This window comes from Triticum urartu, chromosome 2A (genome assembly GCF_056163025.1).
Source record: "Triticum urartu cultivar PI428250 chromosome 2A, HENAU_Tu73, whole genome shotgun sequence".
NCBI classification, from domain to species: domain Eukaryota; kingdom Viridiplantae; phylum Streptophyta; class Magnoliopsida; order Poales; family Poaceae; genus Triticum; species Triticum urartu.
Window position 1 is genome coordinate 343,613,882 of NC_141874.1, and position 22,942 is coordinate 343,636,823.

Here is a 22,942-nt window from a genome sequence, read left to right on the forward strand (position 1 = left end):
CGCTCTCAAGAGCTCAGATTGTCAACTCACGTGACGTGGAAGTTTACACGAAGTCCAAGTATCCTACACATGCACACAACAAAAGAAAGAACATATGCACATGGTAGATAAACACATCATCCATCATGATGGTTCTCTTCTCTTGCACATAATCATTAGAAGCACAAGTGCGTGAAGAATATGATGCAACAATGGCAATATTCATGGCACTAGGTATATGGTGCAAAGAGGTAAGACAAGCATGCTTCATAAGGAATATGTCAAAATCTCCAAATATACGTGAGAATGCTATGGGGGCAAACTCATTATCAAGACTAAAGGCATAATTGCACTCAATACATGGCAAATCATCTAGCATGAGAGAGGAAACACATGGAGATATATGACAAGAAGCAATAACAATCATATGCAAAGCATGTAAATGGTTGTCATCAACCGCATGAAGTGAGCAAGTATGAATCATCGGTGATGCAATAAGGCAAGCAATCATAAGAATCAAGTCGTGCAAGCTAGTAGTGCGAAGATGCAACATACTAGAGGAAATCATGGCAATCATGTCATGTGAGCAAATAATAAGCATAGGCAATGCACATGGCATATCACAAGCACAAACACAAAGCAAGATGAAAGTATCATCATAGGTATGGGGCACAAAGCAAACATGGCAATAACAAGCAATGTCTCCACCAAGCTTGCAAATACACATACAAGTATGAGAATCAATCATCATGTGTAATGCAAAGCATGGGTCACGAATGCATGGCAAAGGCATCGTAATGAACATATCATGCAAAGTGAACATGGCAAGATGGGCATAGAATAGGTAATGGATAATAACCCATAGCCAAGGGAGGGCCATGTAGAAGAAATGCGCGAAGAGAGCGGTGGGAAAGACAATCCATGGGATCCCACGTCATCGTTGCTCTCTAGAGCTCGTTTTGTCAACTCGTGGGATTGCGAGGTTGACAAGAATTCATGGGTACCTACACAAAGGAGACACAAACGAAAGAAATTGTGTGTGTGGTAAATGTACACATCATCCATCATGATGTGTATGTGCACGTGAGAGTTAGCACAAGATAAGCATCGCTCAAAGAAATTTGATGCATGGTATAAGAACATGTCATCCATCATGAAAGAATAGTTATTATGTATAACATGATGGGGATGCAAATTGAGCATACAAGTATAAGGATCATGCAATGGATGGGATGAATCAAAATCTCCTAAAATGTATGAGGAAACTATGGGGGTCTCCTCATGAGCAATGTTGGAAACGTCATATGGAGAAAATGGACAACATCCAAAACAATGCATATCCGTAGGTAGATGGTTATGGCATGGCATATGAGATAAATAATGCAAAGGTAGCATATCAATATCATCACAAGAAAAACAAATGCCAATAACCATGGGCTTGTCATCTATGCCATAAGTGCAAATTGGGTTAATCTTAATGGCATATGCATAGTCACTATGAAGAGATTGCAAATATGACATGTGGTCGATCTCATGCATAGCATATGACAAGTCAAGCGGATTGGCAAACATGATGTGACCGAGAGAATTAGCACAAGAAATCCTATGTAACATGGCATCACAACTAATAGACTCCACATGGCAATCATCATACTAATCATAAATGGGTAAATCATCGCATGGGGAAGTCACACTAGCATGAAGCATGGAAATAGGTTGATCAACGTCATGCAAGCAATCAATGTCATGATAGTCCACTAGTGGGACAAGAGCATCACCTTCACCTATATTACCTTTGTCATTCTACTCAAGTGGTGTAGGTGAGGTGGTAAAGACCAAATGGTGGTCATCATCATCATCAACTTGATGGAACCATGTGGGGGGGTGCATCATATTCCACTATGGCCATCGTCTTGTCCAAAGGTAGGACGTAGTCATCGTGAATCGGCGTGTCATCATATATGGGACCTAGCACCAAATGAGAAGACACAATAGAGATAGAGGTCAAGTTGTTAGTGTTGAAAGTGGCCTCACATGCCCTATCAACTACCTCACTCTCTCTATGTGGTGGTTCACTCACTCCCTCACAATAGGTGCACTCAAACTCACATATGGTGGAGTCACTCTTCTCACTCAAGAGGTGGGGGTTGTGGCTCTCCTCACATGGGAATTGTGGAAGCACATCATATATGGGGCTAGTGGTGAAGTCACTCTCACTCTCAATATGGTGGCAAAAGTCACTCAAGTCATCATGCGTCGCCGTGGTCGAGGTGACATACTCAACCATCTCATCGCCGTCGCCATGGATGAAGGCCGAAGATGGCACATCATCACTCTCGCCTCCTAAGATGGAAGCATCATCCTTGCTCGCCACCGTGTCGCTCGCCTCCAAAGCTTGGTTGTTGAAGGTCTCCGTAGTTGAACTCGTCACCGCACCGTTTTGAAAAAGAGTCATAGGAGACTCGACATCATCAATGCCACAAAGAGGGATGGCGGTGAAGTCGAACTTGGGAGCATCGTCCTAGAGCTCGTCGGGCTTGGACATCGTGGTGGTACTAGCCTCATGCTCGTCGTGTTGGAGATTGGTCTTCGAGAAGTGTGCTTGGGGTGGAGAAGCCTTGGCCGTCATGAGTTCTTGTTCCGCCATGAGAGCACCAATGTAGTTGTCGTCGAGGGACTTGTAGTTCTCGAGGAAGATAGGCTTGGAGATGTCGTTGTTCAATCCCATCATGAAGTGGAACTTCATTGACATGGGGTCATCCACGCCGGCACGTCGCAAGGCATGCTTCATCTCCTTGAAGTACTCGTCGATGGACTTGGATCCTTGGATGGTGTTCATCAATTGGCATAGAAGTTGTTCCGTGTAGGCTGGAGGCACGAACTCTCGCCGCAAAACTCTCTTCGTCTTGGGCCAACTCATGTCGTAGCTCTCCGAAGGTGTGTGAAGCCACCATGTGGACGCGTAGTCGTGGAAGTTTCTTGAGGCACCACACTTCACTTGATCTTCGGGAGGGACTTGATGTAGCTTGAGGTAGTCGTCCATCAAACGCTCCCACTCGAGATACTCCTCGGGTTCTAGAGTCCCATAGAAAGGAATCTTGTGGTTGGTGTCGAGGTCGTAGTAGCTCGAGGGAGTAGTGGACTTGAGCTCGTGGAGTAGGCGAAGATGTCGTACGTCCAAAGGCGAAGATGCCGTGAAGTCACTTGGCGAAGATGCCAAAGGTGTTGAAGAAGCCGTAGCCTTGTAGTCGATGTTGTTGTACTGTATGGCCCATGCGCACGGGGGTGCTGTAGGCCGTGTGCACGGGGTCCCATGTGCACGTGGGTTGAGGGCCCGTGTGCACGGGGGTGGCAGATAAGCCAACTCTCGTCTAGTAGGTCGCTCTTCATGGTCTTGTCGATGTCGATGCTTGTGTGTACTTGCCGGAGATGGTAGCACGAAATTCTTTGCACTTGAGCGTCTTCTCAAAGATGAGGAAGACCGCTTGCGGTTCTTGATGAGGGCCTTGAGCTCCTCCATTTGCTTGTCCATGTTGGCGTCGATGACGTTCTTCATAGCATCGAACTCGTCGTCATGGTTGTAGACCGGAGGTGAAATGCCTTGCCTATCCATCACAAAACTCGAGCAAAGGTGAGTAGGAAATGAGATAAACAATACCAAGCTACCTTTTCCCAAAGTTGAGGATGTATCTCGTATCACTCAACGTGAGATGAAAGAATAGTGGAATTGGTACCGGACTTGTTCACTCACACCTATCAAGTAAAGCTTAAGGAGGAGCTTGGTGAGGATAGTGGCACAAAAATTTGATGCAAAGTGTTAGCAAGAGTCAATAATGTTGGAAAAGATTCAAAAATTCGCAAAGTGAAACAAGTAGACCAATAGCAATATGTGGCACACGAAAACACACATACGGATAGATAAATGGGGTCGTGCAACCAAGGAATGAGCACAAAATGTGGAATCCCCGAAAAATGCTCGTGTTGCACAACTCAAGAGAGATGCTAGCACGATTGCTCAATAGGCGGATACGACACTTGTGCACAACCTATAAGATGCAAAATGTATGAGCTTTCTATCTCAAGTATGCTATGTGTATGATGTTCCCGTTGTTCTTCTCAAGGTGATCCAAGATGATCGGATATGACAATCTTATGCGCAATGTGGTATGATGCTATGGCACTTGCTTACAAGCTCTTTACTCTCTTTTCTTTTGCTTAAAAGCTTATTCTTTTTTTTGATATGGCCACTATGCGAAATGCACAAACCAAGATAGCAATTGTGTATATGCGGGAACAATCTTGTGGCACAAGAGATGATATGATGATACCAATATGATATGGTATGTATGCAATGGAAGGTGTAGATCACTAATGTGCACAAGTAACGTTGCCGGCAATACTCAAATGGCTAGTCTCGATAGGCAAGTGACGCAAAAGGGGCTCGGGGTTATCAATGCAATTGCAAGGGGAATGTACAATGGTGTCGTCGAGGTTACCGTCCTTGAAGATGGCGAGTGGCGGTGTTCTTGATGTAGATACCAATATGATGGAGATTCGTCCCTAAGTAGCCGAAACACCTTAGGAAACGGTAAAAACCACGAACTCAAAATCTCAAGGGCAAAAGTCAAATGGTGGTAGTGAAGATGGCAATGTGGAAGTGGTGGTGATGGATGATGAAGAAACAACCGTCCCTAAGTAGCCGAAACACCTTAAGAGACTCAAGTCACCACTCAAACAACCACAAATGCTAAATGGAGCAAAAAGGGTTAGGTTGCGGAAGGCTATGGTGGTTTTGCGAATGATATGGTGGAAGGCCTAGGCAAAGATGCCAAAATGTCAAAATGTTGATGGAGTCAAATGGTGTTGGAGCCTATCTATGTGGATGGGGGATGTCCATAGCTACTCATCGAGCTAAAGAACGCGAAAATCGGACTCCGGATGTGGAAGTTATGGGCGAAATGGTGAAGTACTCGCGGCTGCTGTAGGGGGGGGGGGGCGTGCGCACAGGGTCTAGGGCCCGTGGGCACGGGGTGCCGTGCGCACGGTACACACACCGAGGGCACGTGGTCACCTGGGACACACGGGTTTGGCGGATTTCTTCCCGATCTGGGCTCCAAATGGATGGATCTCGTTGCTTTGGTGTAGCTGGGGGTATGGTGGTGGTATGGGAGGGTGGGAGGTCGAAGGGACAGTGGCCGAAGCGCACTAGAAGGGTTGCGCGCACGGGGTCTGTCTGACCCGTGCACACGGGGTCCCAATGGCCCGTGTGCACGGGGTGCTCTGTGAGCGGACGAACTGCTCCGGATCCGTGGGTAATCTCGAAATTGGGGTCAAAATCGAAGGATGGAAGGTAAGGGAAGGTGGAGAAAAGATAGATCCACTTGAAACTAAGAAAATCCATGGATCAAATCCAACAAAACATCATCAAAACCAACAAATCACAAAAAAAAATTGGGGCTATTTTTGGTGGGGAAATTTTCGAATTTAGGACGAAATCAACAAAACTAGGCTAGAAAACAAAGAGGGGGCTCCAATTTCGTGAGAAACCTTGGCTCATGATACCAAAATGGTGTAGGGTGGAACCCTAAGTGGAGATCTTTCACGAATTGGAGGGGGAATCCCCAAGAACAAGATGAACACAAGAGGGAAAACAAGAGGAACACTCAAGAACAAGTCCAAATCACACATCCACTAGACAATCAAACACACAAGATCCACAAGTTACATGAACAATCAAAGGGAAATAAGATACATGGTAGAGTTCATCCCAAATCCTATAAAGGAGATGAGGACTTGATGATCTAGATAGATCCTTCCCTCAAGAGGGGTCTTCATCCACTAGGGATCTTCTCCAATGGAAGCCTTGAACTCCAATGGAGTGTCTCTCTCTCAAGAGGAATCCCACAAGGGGAGATACATGAGCTAAGCTCTAGTGTTTAGATCTATTCTTAGCTAGGTCTAAATGGAGGAGATGAAGGAGTATATATAGGTCCAAGGGATGAAGGGGTAAGCAGGGACGAAATGGGGATTACATGGGCAAAGCCCGCAGCAACACACAGGTGGCCCCGTGTGCATGGGGTAAGTGGAGCCTGTGCACACGGAGTATCCAGAGACCTGACGCAAGGGCCCGTGCGCACGGGGTCCGTTGGGCCCGTGGACATGGGGGTCCCGTGGGCACGGTACACGCCCGTGCGCACGGGGGCTTCAGGACCGCCAGCCTGGGAGGCCCGTGGGCACGGGGTCGGAGGGGCCCGTGCGCATGGGGTTGCCTGGGAGCTGCTGCCTTCTTCTTGGCGCTTCCTTCTCCGCTTTCAGGCTTCCCTCTTGGATGGTGTAGATGTTCTCTTCTTCTTGGACTCCTCCTCGATGAATGTGTAGCTCCGCTCACACCTACGTATGCATACGAGAGAGGGGTCAAGTAGTATACCATCCTCGAGAGGTACAAGTGGACACGTGTAAAGGAGATGATTCACCTTTGTATGTATGAAGTAGATGTGGCACGTGTCACTTGCCAAATGGACTCTTGACATGGTGATGTCCATAGGATGCTCCGCATCATTAACGTAGTAACAACTATCACATTTTAAGAGGCTGAGGGCCAACAACCATATCGTCCATATCTACATACTTAACATAGTAACACCTAGCACATTTTAAGAAGCTGAGGGCTAACAACCACAACTATCCACTGGAAGCAGCCTGATCACGTCGACTCGGCATCTCGTCAATGAAAAGGAAGAGCCCTCCTGTGCCTTGCACTACTAGGGAAAACCTTATACACAGAATCTTACCAGCAACGCGGTTTAAAATAAGGCGCTGCTGCTACTTAGCAGTAGCGCGCGTAAAAAACCGCGCTGCTACTACACACGTAGCAGTAGCGCGTTAGAAAAGAAAGCGCTACTACTACAAATGCCACGACGTTGCCACCGGAGTAGGTTTAGTAGTAGCACCGGTTCTCTAGTAGCGCTACTGCTATTGAACTTAGCAGCAGTGCTTTTCGCCCACCCTCGCTGGTGCTATGTTTAGTCCACTCATTTGCAACTAATTTAGTCCCACCTCGCTCCGCAAACAGGGTGTTTACCACCTTAAATATGTTACTTCTCAAACCATCACAACCACTTGGTCTTCATTGAACTCTATGTGTAGGATCTGTGGTCGCAATAGGAATCTTCGCAAACCGGGGAAGATTCCTATTGATAATTTAGATTCTACACAAAAAGATCACTGATGACCAATGTATTTTTGATGTTTTTTGTATGCTTAGCCCTAGCAGTAGCGCTTTTTCCCACAAGGCCCTGCTGCTATTGGGATAGCAGTAGCGCTTCTCTAGTGAAATGCGCTACTGCTATGGTGTTTAGCGGTAGCGCTTTATCCCAAAGCGCATTGCTGCTAAGCCAATCCTATCTTCTCCAACCGGCCGCGCACCCCTCTCACTCTCACTCTCGCATTCCGCCGCCGCCGCCGTCGACGTTCGCCCCTCCCCCACCGCCGCATTGCCGTCGCCCCCAGGGTATCCTCTCTATCTCCTCCTCCTCCCCCTTCTCTCCTCCCTCCGGCGGCCCTCCTCCCCCTCCTCTCTCCCCCTCCAGTCACTGCCCCACCTCCATACGCCACCCCTCCTCCATCCTTTCCTCCCCCTCCATCTGCCGCCATCTCGGCCTCCTCCCTCTCTCCTCCCTCCCTCCCGCCTCCCTCCCTCCCTTCGTCCCTCCTCCCTTCCTCTACAAGTTTGTAATTAGGTATAGAAATAGTTTTAGTAATAGAAAGTTTTACTATAGAACTAGTTTATTTTTAGTAAGAAAATTAATGGAACTAGTTTATTTTTAGTAAGTGCTTAGTCGAACTAGTTGAATTAATAGAACTAGTTGAATTTATGCCATTATCACTTTATCATCAAAGAATGCTATATGAGATTTGATGATCTAATTAAAATTTTACTCAGTGGAATATGCAGGCTTTGTAGAGTCGTGTCTCCTTGAAGTGATCATCATCCGAGCTACCTCTACTTCCTCTACACCCGAGTCGGTGAGCTAAAAGTACACCTACTCCTTCTCTACTCCTCGGTGTTGAATAGAGTAGAACTAGGGTATTTAGTTATGCTTCTTAACCAAATGAAATGTTCAGGTTATAAGATATATTGAAATGCTCGGGTGCGAATGCTTATGATAATTGATTCAAATATATGAGAGAAGGGACATATTTGTATCGCAGGAAAAATCCAAGTGGCCTATGTTTTGCCGGAGTGTTGATTCATTTCCGTTCCTACAAATTTCAGGCGCTCGATATGTCCTATTTTAGCAAAGGTCATGCCGGATTTTTCTGTGAATTTAAGCATGACTTGTGTTAGAATATGTAGGAAATATTGAGTGCCCCAGATTTTCTATAAAGAGAATTAAACGACATTTCGTGTTGACTTTAAGTCTGTCGGGGCTCCATACATGACAGTCAAAACATCGGTGAGGGAGAGTCTCCACCATACACTGGTATGCATCGGTGCTATACAAACGGTTTTTAACCCCTTTCCGCGATGACATTTGGAACCGTCGCCTAGTGAGTGACGGTGATAGGGGGGTCCTTCCCACACGACCCAGAAACCGTCGGGGATAGGGAGCCTTGATGCATACAGTCGTCCCTATATAACCATTTCCGATATCTCGAATATCCCAAACGCTTCTCCATGCTACTCGTTTGTGCTCGCATTGCCATCGCAGTCGGAGTTTTGTGGTTTTACCTAAAACCAGGCAGATTCCAGGCACAAGAGCTTTCCAGGCACAGGAGTTTTACGATGCCTGGCACATCACAAAAAGTTCATGATTATGAACCGTGTACGATAGGTAGACAATCACACACACTTAGTTTTCCCGCACCATATGTGATAGTGTCTGACATCACACACGCTTTGCAAATGACAACTATGTGCATTGTTACACACGTTCCCTCTCCGTTAACCGTGTTGGATTATGATGTACATCGCACACGCTGTGCTTTATTAACCGTGTGCGCCGTAATGACCTGCACACTGTAATTTCGCCCTAATTTAATTGTTGCTATTTAAAATTGTACCTAATTTAAACTTGAAAGTAGGCTATAGCTTTATTCATATCCATCAGGTTCAAACAACCAATGCATTATTCGATTCACAGGTACATATGTTTAAGAATTACATAAGCACCAAATAAAGAATGATGAACCAGGGTTCTATACTTGTACTATTACAGATGGTAAAGAAAGAGGCGATAGACATTCCGGTTGCTGAACAAGGTGATGAGGACATCAATACCATTGTTACACCCACAGCCCCTGCTGCTATACATACTGGACCAATTACTAGAGCTCGCGCACGCCAATTAAATTATCAGGTACTTTCGTTTCTTGGTAATGATTCTAATGTTCATGAGAATATGATGCTGCCTAAATTGGATACATTTGTTTTGCTTACAAATGAAGGGCCTGGCATGGATAAGACGGATGAACACTGGAGCAAGATCAAGCATGGAGATGATGGCATGCGCAAGGGGAGCCAGAACGGAGTTACAAGTGATGATTTCAGGACTTTGAAGCCACCATAAGGAGTGCATGAAGCCTTGGACGAAATATACAATATGCCACTTCATAAATTTCGTCCAGGGGCTATTCTAGGTGCTACGTCACCTTATTATTGGGCCAAGCCCATGTATTTTCGAAATACTTATGTATAGGATGTTTTTAGAGTCCGTATGTGTGGGGAAACAAGAGTCAGGGTTGGTTTCGGACCCCTCCTCCAAGGGCCACGAAATTCCCCCCTCTTCCTCCATATATACAGCCCTTAGGGCGTCATTCAGACTTTGGGTTTTGTTTAGATTAAAGTTTGTCATAGCTGCAACTTCGCATACTTCATTTGTGTTCAACAACCAGACAAAGGCGTCACAGAACCCCACCTTTTATCAATAAAGCTTTCCTCTTATATTCGCAATATCCAGATTGCAATCTTAGTTTCTTTCTTATTCTTTGTTTGCCTGCAGGAAACAGACCTTCGTGGTCAGGTTGATCGTGCTCCGGCGTGGTCAATAACCTCTCGGAGTTGGTTTAGCGATTTCTAAGGCGCGATGTCCTCGCACGTTCGTAGTCATATCGTCAAAATCGACTTCCCCCAAAACAATAGCCACCATCTCATCGAAAGATCGGGACCCTCGCCTCTATCAAGTGGTATCAGATTTCCAGGTTGCTCGGAAAGATTTTATAGTTTTTCATAGTTTAGATCGAGTCTGTTCTTCATACCTATAGTCCACGAAAAAGCCAAAAAAATTAGGGTTAGTTCATCATATTCGAACCAATCTGAGCCTTTGCATAATCTTTTTAGGGTTTTGCATTGTTGAATTTGCGGTTGCATCGTCGTGTCTAGTTGCTAGTCTTAGTGTCTAGTCCTTTAGAGTTTCAAGTTATGTTCAAAAGTTGTGATGTAGGGTGGAACCATAATCGACCGATCTTTCACGAAAGGAGCGGATCCCGCGATGAACACGAAGAACACGAGGAGGGAAACGAGGGAAAACACAAGGGGAAACACAAGAGGAAACACTAAACCAACACGAATAAGTCACACATGTGCTAGATCCTCGAGTACATAAGAAAAGATACACGATCCACAGACAACTAAGGACGATACTGAAGGAAATATGCCCTAGAGGCAATAATAAAGTTATTATTTATTTCCTTATATCATGATAAATGTTTATTATTCATGCTAGAATCGTATTAACCAGGAAACATAATACATGTGTGAATACATAGACAAACAGAGTGTCACTAGTATGCCTCTACTTGACTAGCTCGTTAATCAAAGATGGTTATGTTTCCTAACCATGAACAAAGAGTTGTTATTTGATTAACGGGATCACATCATTAGATGAATGATCTGATTGACATGACCCATTCCGTTAGCTTAGCACCCGATCGTTTAGTATGTTGCTATTGCTTTCTTCATGACTTATACATGTTCCTATGACTATGAGATTATGCAACTCCCGTTTGCTGGAGGAACACTTTGTGTGCTACCAAACGTCACAACGTAACTGGGTGATTATAAAGGTGCTCTACAGGTGTCTCCAAAGGTACATGTTGGGTTGGCGTATTTCGAGATTAGGATTTGTCACTCCGATTGTCGGAGAGGTATCTCTGGGCCCTCTCGGTAATGCACATCACATAAGCCTTGCAAGCAGTACAACTAATGAGTTAGTTGCGAGATGATGTATTACGGAACGAGTAAAGAGACTTGCCGGTAACGAGATTGAACTAGGTATTGGATACCGACGATCGAATCTCGGGCAAGTAACATACCGATGACAAAGGGAACAAACGTATGTTGTTATGCGGTCTGACCGATAAAGATCTTCGTAGAATATGTAGGAGCCAATATGGGCATCCAGGTCCCGCTATTGGTTATTGACCAGAGACGTGTCTCGGTCATGTCTACATTGTTCTCGAACCGTAGGGTCCGCACGCTTAAGGTTTCGATGACAATTATATTATGAGTTTATGAGTTTTGATGTACCGAAGGAGTTCGGAGTCCCGGATGGGATCGGGGACATGACGAGGAGTCTCGAAATGGTCGAGACATAAAGATCGATATATTGGACGACTATATTCGGACATCGGAAAGGTTCCGAGTGATTCGGGTATTTTTCGGAGTACCGGAGAGTTACGGGAATTCGCCGGGGAGTATATGGGCCTTATTGGGCCATACGGGAATAGAGGAGAGAGGCCAAAAGGAAGGAGGCCTGTGCCCCCCCTCTGGTCCGAATTGGACAAGGGGCGCAGCCCCCTTTTCCTTCTTTCTCTCCCCTCTTTCCCCTTCTCCTACTCCAACAAGGAAGGAGGGAGTCCTACTCCCGATGGGAGTAGGACTCCCCTTGGCGCGCCCCTCCTAGGCCGGCCGCCCCCTCCCCCTTGCTCCTTTATATACGGGGGCAGGGGGGCACCCCATGACACACAAGTTGATCTTCGTGATCGTTCCTTAACCGTGTGCGGTGCCCTCCCTCCACGATATTACACCTCGGTCATATTGTAGCGGTGCTTAGGCGAAGCCCTGCGACGGTTGAACATCAAGATCGTCACCACGCCGTCGTGCTGACGGAACTCATCCCCGAAGCTTTGCTGGATCGGAGCCCGGGGATCGTCATCGAGCTGAACGTGTGCCAAGAATTCGGAGGTGCCGGAGTAACGGTGCTTGGATCGGTCGGGCCATGAAGACGTACGACTACATCAACCACGCTGTGCTAACGCTTCCGTTGTCGATCTACAAGGGTACGTAGATCACACTCTCCCCTCTCGTTGCTGTGCATCACCATGATCTTGCGTGTGCGTAGGAATTTTTTTGAAATTACTACGAATCCCAACAGTGGCGTCCGAGCCTAGGTTTTATGTGTTGATGTTATATGCACGAGTAGAACACAAGTGAGTTGTGGGCGATATAAGTCATACTTTGGTTCGGCGATATTGTTGGACGAAGCGGCCCGGACCGACATTACGCATACGCTTACGCGAGACCGGTTCTCCCGACGTGCTTTGCACAAAGGTGGCTAGCGGGTGACAGTTTCTCCAACTTTAGTTGAACCGAGTGTGGCTACGCCCGGTCCTTGCGAAGGTTAAAACAACACCAACTTGACAAACTATCGTTATGGTTTTGATGCGTAGGTAAGATTGGTTCTTGCTAAGCCCGTAGCAGCCACGTAAAATTTGCAACAACAAAGTAGAGGACGTCTAACTTGTTTTTGCAGGGCATGTTGTGATGTGATATGGTCAAGAAATGATGCTAAATTTTATTGTATGAGATGATCATGTTTTGTAACCGAGTTATCGGCAACTGGCAGGAGCCATATGGTTGTCGCTTTATTGTATGCAATGCAATCGCCTTGTAATGTTTTACTTTATCACTAAGCGGCAGCGATAGTCGTAGAAGCATAAGATTGGCGAGACGACAACGATGCTATGATGGAGATCAAGGTGTCGCGCCGGTGACGATGGTGATCATGACGGTGCTTCGAAGATGGAGATCACAAGCACAAGATGATGATGGCCATATCATATCACTTATATTGATTGCATGTGATGTTTATCTTTTATGCATCTTATCTTGCTTTGATTGACGGTAGCATTTTAAGATGATCTCTCACTAATTATCAAGAAGTGTTCTCCCTGAGTATGCACCATTGCGAAAGTTCTTCATGCTGAGACACCACGTGATGATCGGGTGTGATAGGCTCTACGTTCAAATACAACGGGTGCAAAACAGTTGCACACGTGGAATACTCAGGTTATACTTGACGAGCCAAGCATATACAGATATGGCCTCGGAACACGGAGACCGAAAGGTCGAGCGTGAATCATATAGTAGATATGATCAACATAGTGATGTTCACCATTGAAACTACTCCATCTCACGTGATGATCGGACATGGTTTAGTTGATATGGATCATGTGATCACTTAGAAGATTAGAGGGATGTCTATCTAAGTGGGAGTTCTTAAGTAATATGATTAATTGAACTTTAATTTATCATGAACTTAGTCCTAGTAGTATTAGCATATCTATGTTGTAGATCAATAGCTCGCGTTGTTGCTTTCATATGTTTATTTTGATATGTTCCTAGAGAAAATTGTGTTGAAAGATGTTAGTAGCAATGATGCGGATTGAATCCATGATCTGAGGTTTATCCTCATTGCTGCACAGAAGAATTATGTCCTTGATGCACCGCTAGGTGACAGACCTATTGCAGGAGCAGATGCAGACGTTATGAACGTTTGCCTAGCTCAATATGATGACTACTTGATAGTTTAAGTGCACCATGCTTAACGGCTTAGAATCGGGACTTCAAAGACGTTTTGAACGTCATGGAGCATATGAGATGTTCCAGAAGTTGAAGTTAATATTTCAAGAAAATACCCGAGTTGAGAGATATGAAGTCTCCAGCAAGTTCTATAGCTAAAAGATGGAGGAGAATCGCTCAACTAGTGAGCATGTGCTCAGATTGTCTGAGTACTACAATCGCTTGAATCAAGTGGGAGTTAATCTTCCAGATAAGATGGTGATTGACAGAATTCTCTAGTCACCATCACCAAGTTAGTAGAACTTCGTGATGAACTATGATATGCAAGGGATAACGGAAACGATTCCCAAGCTCTTCGTAATGCGGAAATTGATGAAGGTAGAAATCGAGAAAAACATCAAGTGTTGATGGTAGACAAGACCACTAGTTTCAAGAAAAGGGCAGAGGGAAGAAGGGGAACTTCAAGAAGAACAGCAAGCAAATTGCTGCTCAAGTGAAGAAGCCCAAGTCTGGTCCTAAACCTGAGACTAAGTGTTTCTACTGCAAAGGGACTGGTCACTGGAAGCGGAACTACCCCAAGTGATTGGCGGATAAGAAGGATGGCAAAGTGAACAAAGGTATATTGGATATACATGTTATTGATGTGTGCTTTACTAGTGTTTATAGCAACCCCTCGGTATTTGATACTGGTTCAGTTGCTAAGAGTAGTAACTCGAAACAGGAGTTGCAGAATAAACAGAGACTAGTTAAGGGTGAAGTGACGATGTGTGTTGGAAGTAGTTCCAAGATTGATATGATCATCATCACACACTCCCCTATACTTTCGGGATTAGTGTTGAACCTAAATAAGTATTATTTGGTTTTTGCGTTGAGCATGAATATGATTTGATCATGTTTATTGCAATACGGTTATTCATTAAAATCAGAGAATAATTGTTGTTCTGTTTACATGAATAAAACCTTCGATGGTCATACACCCAATGAAACAAGTTCATTGGATCTCGATCATAGTGATACACATATTCATAATATTGAAACCAAAAGATGCAAAGTTAATAATGATAACGCAACTTATTTGTGGCACTGCCGTTTAGGTCATATTGGAGTAAAGCGCATGAAGAAACTCCATGCTGATGGGCTTTTGGAATCACTTGATTATGAATCACTTGATGCTTGCGAACCATGCCTTATGGGCAAGATGACTAAAACGCCGTTCTCCGGAACAATGAAACAAGCAACAGATTTGTTGGAAATCATACATACTGATGTATGTGGTCCGATGAATATTAAGGCTTGCAGCAGGTATCATTATTTTCTGACCTTCACAGATGATTTGAGCAGATATGGAGATATCTACTTGATGAAACATAAGTCTGAAACATTTGAACAGTTCAAAGAATTTCAGAGTGAAGTGGAAAATCATCGTGACAAGAAGATAAGGTTTCCACGATCTGATCGCGGAGACGAATATTTGAGTTACGAGTTTGGTCTTCAATTAAAACAAAGTGGAATAGTTTCACAAATTCATGCCACCTGGAACACCACAGCATAATGGTGTGTCCGAACATCATAACTGTACTTTATTGGATATAGTACAATCTATGATGTTTCTTACCGATTTACCACTATCGTTTTGGGGTCATGCATTAGAGACAGCTGCATTCACGTTAAATAGGGCACCATCAAAATCCATTGAGACGACGCCTTATGAACTGTGGTTTGGCAAGAAACCAAAGTTGTCGTTTCTTAAAGTTTGGGGTTGCGATGCTTATATGAAAAAGTTTCATCCTAATAAGCTCAAACCCAAATCGGAGAAATATGTCTTCATAAGATACCCAAAGGAGACAGTTGGGTACACCTTCTATCACAGATCCGAAGGCAAGACATTCGTTGCTAAGAATGGATCCTTTCTAGAGAAGGAGTTTCTCTCGAAAGAAGTGAGTGGGAGGAAAGTAGAACTTGATGAGGTAACTGTACCTGCTCCATAATTGGAAAGTAGTTCATCACAGAAATCTGTTCCTGTGACTCCTGCACCAATTAGTGAGGAAGATAATGATGATGATCATGTAACTTCGGATCAAGTTACTACCAAACCTCGTAGGTCAACCAGAGTGAGATCCGCACCAGAGTGGTACGGTAATCCTATTCTGGAGGTCATGTTACTTGACCATGACGAACCTACGAACTATGAGGAAGCGATGATGAGCCCAGATTCCGATAAATGGCTTGATGCCATGAAATCTGAGATAGGATCCATGTATGAGAACAAAGTGTGGACTTTGGTGGACTTGCCCGATGATCGGCAAGCCATTGATAATAAATGGATCTTCAAGAGGAAGACGAACACTGATAGTAGTGTTACTATCTACAAAGCTAGAATTGTCGCAAAAGTTTTCGACAAGTTCAAGGTGTTGACTACAATGAGAGTTTCTCACTCATATCTATGCTTAAGTCTGTCCGAATCATGTTAGGAATTGCCGCATTTTATGAAATCTGGCAAATGGATAAACAAAACTGCATTCCTTAATGGATTTATTAAAGAAGAGTTGTATGTGATGCAACAAGAAGGTTTTGTCAATCCTAAAGGTGCTAAAAAAATATGCAAGCTCCAGCGATCCATTTATGGACTGGTGCAAGCATCTCGGAGTTGGAATATACGCTTTGATAAGTTGATCAAAGCATATAGTTTTATACAGACTTTCGGTGAAGCCTGTATTTACTAGAAAGTGAGTGGGAGCACTACAACATTTCTGATAAGTATATGTGAATGACATATTGTTGATCAGAGATAATGTAGAATTATTCTGCAAAGCATAAAGGAGTGTTTGAAAGGAGTTTTTCAAAGAAAGACCTCGGTGAAGCTGCTTACATATTGAGCATCAAGATCTATAGAGATAGATCAAGACGCTTGATAAGTTTTTTCAATAAGTACAAACCTTGACAAGATTTTGAAGTAGTTCAAAATGGAACAATCAAAGAAAGAGTTCTTGCCTGTGTTACAAGGTGTGAAATTGAGTAAGACTCAAAGCTCGACCACGGCAGAATATAGAAATAAAATGGAAGTCATTCCCTATGCCTCATCCATAGGTTCTATAAAGTATGTCATGCTATGTACCAGATCTATTGTATACCCTACACTGTGTTAAGCAAGGGAGTACGATAGTGATCTAAGAGTAGATCACTGGACAGCGGTCAAAATTATCCTTAGTGGAATAAGGAAATATTTCTCAATTATGGAGGTGACAAAAAGGTTCGTCGTAAAAGGTTACGTCGATGCAAGTTTTGACACAGATCTGGATGACTCTAAGTCTCGATCTAGATACATATTGAAAGTGGGAGCAATAAGCTAGAGTAGCTCCGTGCAGAGCATTGTTGACATAGAAATTCGCAAAATACTTACGGATCTGAATGTGACAGACCCGTTGACTAAAATTATCTCACAAGCAAAACATGATCACACCTTAGTACTCTTTGGGTGTTAATCACATAGCGATGTGAAACTAGATTACTGACTCTAGTAAACCCTTTGGGTGTTGATCACATATCGATGTGAACTATGGGTGTTAATCACATGGTGATGTGAACTATTGCTGTTAAATCACATGGCGATGTGAACTAGATTATTGACTCTAGTGCAAGTGGGAGACTGAAGGAACTATGCCCTAGAGGCAATAATAAAGTTATTATTTATTTCCTTATATCATGATAAATGTTTATTATTCATGCTAGAATTGTATTAACCAGGAAACATAATACATGTGTGAATACATAGACAAACAGAGTGTCACTGGTATGCCTCTACTTGACTAGCTCGTTAATCAAAGATGGTTATGTTTCCTAACCATGAACAAAGAGTTGTTATTTGATTAACGGGATCACATCATTAGATGAATGATCTGATTGACATGACCCATTCCGTTAGCTTAGCACCCGATCGTTTAATATGTTGCTATTGCTTTCTTCATGACTTATACATGTTCCTATGACTATGAGATTATGCAACTCCCGTTTGCCGGAGGAACACTTTGTGTGCTACCAAACGTCACAACGTAACTGGGTGATTATAAAGGTGCTCTACAGGTGTCTCCAAAGGTACATGTTGGGTTGGCGTATTTCAAGATTAGGATTTGTCACTCCGATTGTCGGAGAGGTATCTCTGGGCCCTCTCGGTAATGCACATCACATAAGCCTTGCAAGCATTACAACTAATGAGTTAGTTGCGAGATGATGTATTACGAAACGAGTAAAGAGACTTGCCGGTAATGAGATTGAACTAGGTATTGGATACCGATGATCGAATCTCGGGCAAGTAACATACCGATGACAAAGGGAACAAACGTATGTTGTTATGCGGTCTGACCGATAAAGATCTTCGTAGAATATGTAGGAGCCAATATGGGCATCCAGGTCCCGCTATTGGTTATTGACCAGAGACGTGTCTCGGTCATGTCTACATTGTTCTCGAACCGTAGGGTCCGCACGCTTAAGGTTTCGATGACAATTATATTATGAGTTTATGAGTTTTGATGTACCGAAGGAGTTCGGAGTCCCGGATGGGATCGGGGAAATGACGAGGAGTCTCGAAATGGTCGAGATGTAAAGATCGATATATTGGACGACTATATTCGGACATCGGAAAGGTTCCGAGTGATTCGGGTATTTTTCGGAGTACCGGAGAGTTACGGGAATTCGTCGGGGAGTATATGGGCCTTATTGGGCCATACGGGAATAGAGGAGAGAGGCCAAAAGGAAGGAGGCCTGCGCCCCCCCCCTCTGGTCCGAATTGGACAAGGGGCGCAGCCCCCTTTTCCTTCTTTCTCTCCCCCTCTTTCCCCTTCTCCTACTCCAACGAGGAAGGAGGGAGCCCTACTCCCGACGGGAGTAGGACTCCCCTTGGCGCGCCCCTCCTAGGCCGGCCGCCCCCTCCCCCTTGCTCCTTTATATACGGGGGCAGGGGGGCACCCCATGACACACAAGTTGATCTTCGTGATCGTTCCTTAACCGTGTGCGGTGCCCCCCCTCCACGATATTACACCTCGGTCATATTGTAGCGGTGCTTAGGCGAAGCCCTGCGACGGTTGAACATCAAGATCGTCACCACGCCGTCGTGCTGACGGAACTCATCCCCGAAGCTTTGCTGGATCGGAGCCCGGGGATCGTCATCGAGCTGAACGTGTGCCAAGAACTCGGAGGTGCCGGAGTAATGGTGCTTGGATCGGTCGGGCCGTGAAGACGTACGACTACATCAACCACGTTGTGCTAACGCTTCCGTTGTCGATCTACAAGGGTACGTAGATCACACTCTCCCCTCTCGTTGCTGTGCATCACCATGATCTTGCGTGTGCGTAGGAATTTTTTTGAAATTACTACGAAACCCAACAGATACAAGGGTAGCCGGTCTTCTCCATGAGGAGGTCTTGAGTTCTTCCCTAAACGGGGTCTTGAATCCGCTTGGGGGATCTTCTCTGGTGGAGGCTCGAATCTCCAAGGAGAAGGTATCCAAGTGGATGAGCAAAGCTCTCACACAAAATATGAGCTAATCCTTTGCTAACCCTAGAAAGTAGGACGAGGAGGAGTATATATAGTCTAGGGGGGTGAAGGGGTACACGGGCCTCGGCCCTTCATTGTGCGCAGACAGGGGAGGCCGGACATTCGGGCGTTGGGCCGGATGTCCGGGCTTTCACGCGAGGCCAGATGTCCGGGCTGAGGAGGCCGGATGTCCGGGTTGGAGCGACTGGTTTGTTGCTCTCGGGTTCGGAGGCGTCAGAATTTCTGGGCTAGAGGCCGGATATCCGGGGGCTTGGGAAGGGCCGGATGCCCGGGCTGGCGAGGCCGGATGTCCGCGGCCTGTAGTGTCCTGGCGGCTGAGTGGCTGTGGTGGGTGAAGCTCCAGGGGCCGGACGTCCGGGGTCGTGGCCGGATGTCCGGGGCCTGGGAGGTGTCCTTGACTCCTTCCGTTGGTTTTCTTCATCCGTGAACTTGGGGGCTTGTACATCTTCATGTGCATCTCCGGGAGGATCCTTTTGATACCTAATCATGCACAACAACTCGGACTTAGGTAGTAGCCATGTCTCATGCATCGAAAGTGGGAGTTCGGAGAGGAGTGAGTTCACCTCATCTTCGATAGCCTTGGCTCGGGCTCTTGTCATTGGTCCAAGTGGTGTCGTTGGAGGTGTAGGTGCATACATGGGGATGATCGTGGGATGCTCCGCATCATCTCCCCTCCCTTGGGGAAGATCCGTCCTCGGATCGAAATCCTCATCACCATGGTAGGGTGAGAGATCTTTGATGTTGAAGATGTCGCTCACGGAGTACTTGTCACGTGGGATGTCGATCTTGTAGGCGCTGTTGCTGTAGCGTTCGAGCACCTTGAAGGGTCCATCTGCGCGTGGTCGAAGTTTGGACTTGCGTTCGTTGGGGAAGCGGTCCTTGCGAAGGTGTAGCCATACAAGATCTCCATTGTTGAATACCATGGGGTGCTTGTTGATGTTGAGCTTGATCACAAGTCGTTGTACTTGGCGCTCGATGTTGAGCCTTGTATCTTCATGCACCTTCTTGAGATGGTTCACACGTGCACTTGCGTCCATATTGATGCGCTCTTGTAGTGGTAGAGGGAGAATGTCCAATGGGGACAAAGGTTTGAATCCGTAGACGACCTCGAAGGGGGACTTGCCGGTTGTTGAGTGTCTTGCGCGGCTATAGGCGAACTCAGCGATAGGTAGATACTCCTCCCACTCCTTGATGTTCTTCTTGATGAGTACTCGAAGCGGAGAGTGTGCGATTGGTCACCTCCGTTTGGCCGTCGGTTTGAGGATGGTAAGCCGTGGAGAAGAGTAGCTTGATTTCGAGCTTGGCGCATAGGGTCTTCCAAAAGTAGCTTAGGAACTTGACGTCGCGGTCCGAGACGATCGTCTTTGGCACTCCATGAAGACGCAATATTTCCCTACAAAAGAGATTGGCAACATGTGAAGCATCGTCTATCTTGTTGCAAGGAATGAAATGTGCCATCTTGGAGAAACGGTCCACAACGACAAATACCGAATCCTTTCCATTGCGAGTCCTAGGCAATCCAAGTACAAAATCCATGGTAATATCTTCCCATGGTTGGTATGGAATTGGTATAGGCATGTAAAGGCCATGGGATTGAGCTTTAGACTTAGCTTTGCGGCATGTAGAGCATCGGTTGGTGAAGCGGTTGACGTCACGAAACATCTTGGGCCAATAGTAGTTCTTTGAGAGCGTTGCGAACGACTTGTCTCGTCCAAAATGTCCCATTAAGCCTCCTCCATGAGATTCCTGCAAAAGCAACAAACGAAGAGAAGACTCGGGATGCAAAGCTTGTTAGCTCTCATAAGATATCCATCTTTGATGTAATAGCGATCCCAAGAGGTGTGCGTCAAACACTTGGCATAAGGAGTAGCAAAAGTAGGATCATGCTCATACAAGTCTTTTATATGCTCAAAGCCAATGACATCCAATTCAAGTTGAGTAACAAGCATGCATATGCGGGAAAGGGCATCCGCCACAATATTTTCCTTACCTTTAATGTACTTGATGACATAAGGAAAAAACTCAATAAAGTCGCTCCATTTAGCATGACGCTTGTTCATCTTGGTTTGGCCCTTAAGATACTTGAGCGTTTCATGATCGGTATGAATGATAAACTCATGAGGGCGAAGATAGTATTCTCATTCATGCAAAATGTGGACTAAAGCATATAGCTCTTTGTCATATATGGGGTAGTTGAGTTGCGCGCCGGAGAGTTTCTCACTAAAGTAAGCTATGGGGCGCATCTCTTGCATTAACACACCTCCTATGCCATTACCACTAGCATCACAATGAATCTCAAAGGGTTTGTCAAAGTTGGGTAAAGCAAGCACGGGAGCATGAGTAAGCAAATTCTTAAGCTCATTGAAAGCGGTATCTTGGGATGGTCCCCAAACAAAAGGCGCATTCTTCTTGCTCAAAGCATGCAAAGGCGAAGCAATGGTGCTAAAATCTTTCACAAAGCGATGATAGAAACCCGCAAGGCCAAGAAAGCTATGCACTTGTTGCAAATTGGTTGGTTGTGGCCAAGTCTTAATAGTATTGATCTTGGACTCATCAACATGAACAACCTTAGAGGAAACAACAAAACCCAAGAAAACGAGCTTGTCAACGCCAAAAAGGCATTCTCCATATTAGCATAGAGATGCTCTTTTCGAAGAGTTTGCAAAATGGTTCAGACATGGGTGGCATGCTCTTTGAGAGACTTGCTAAAAACAAGGATATCATCGAAGTAGACCACAACAAACACAACAATGAAAGGGCGAAAAACATGATTCATACGACGCATAAAAGTAGCCGGTGCTTCCGGTAGACCCATAGGCATGACTAACCACTCATACAACCCAAACTTGATTTTGAAAGGGTTTTCCATTCATCACCCTCTTGTATGCAGATTTGATAGTAACCACTCTTAAGATCAATTTTTGAAAAGATAGTGGCACCGCCAAGTTCATCAAGCATATCATCAAGGCGTGGAATGGGATACCTATAACGAACGGTGATAGCATTGATAGGTCTACAATCGGAGCACATGCAAAAGCTACCGTCTTGTTTTGACACAAGAATGACCGGACGACACAAGGGCTCAAACTTTCACGCACATATCCATGGTCTATGAGATGCTTTACTTGCCTTTGTATTTCTTTGGTTTCTTCGGGGTTGACGCGGTAGGGGGCTTTGTTCGAAAGAGGTGCTCCAGGGATGAGGTCGATGCAGTGCTCGATGCCTCATAGTGGAGGTAGTCCCGGAGGTAGCTCGTCGGGGAAAACATCAAGAAATTCCTGCAAAAGAGAAGACAACACTAGAGGAAGAGTGTGAGAGGTGTTAATTTGTGGTTCATTGTCCTTGCACAAAAGGACATAGTGTAGGACACTAGATGGGTTCTCGCACACTCCTCTTATCCCACTTTTGGTGGCAATTAGGACTAAGTTCTTCTTTTCGCTCATCATGGAGGTGCTTGATTTGGGCTTTTGGTGGCTCGCTCTCTCACTATTATCTCCATGATGGGTGGCTTGCTTGTTGGCGACAACTTGGCTTGGAGACATGGGACGGAGTACGTACTCCTTGCCCTTCATCTTGAAGATGTAGTGGTTCGTTCGACCGTTGTGGATGACT

The 22,942-nt window shown here is 45.2% G+C and overlaps 1 protein-coding gene across 1 annotated transcript; it reads right to left on the reverse strand.

The window, feature by feature from the left end:
* Positions 1–2,500: 2,500 nt before the first annotated feature.
* On the reverse strand, positions 2,501–3,592 carry LOC147985041 (uncharacterized). Its single transcript, XM_087541377.1, has one exon. It carries the CDS (start codon positions 3,590–3,592, stop codon positions 2,501–2,503), a length of 1,092 nt encoding a protein of 363 aa, XP_087397503.1.
* Positions 3,593–22,942: the final 19,350 nt, after the last annotated feature.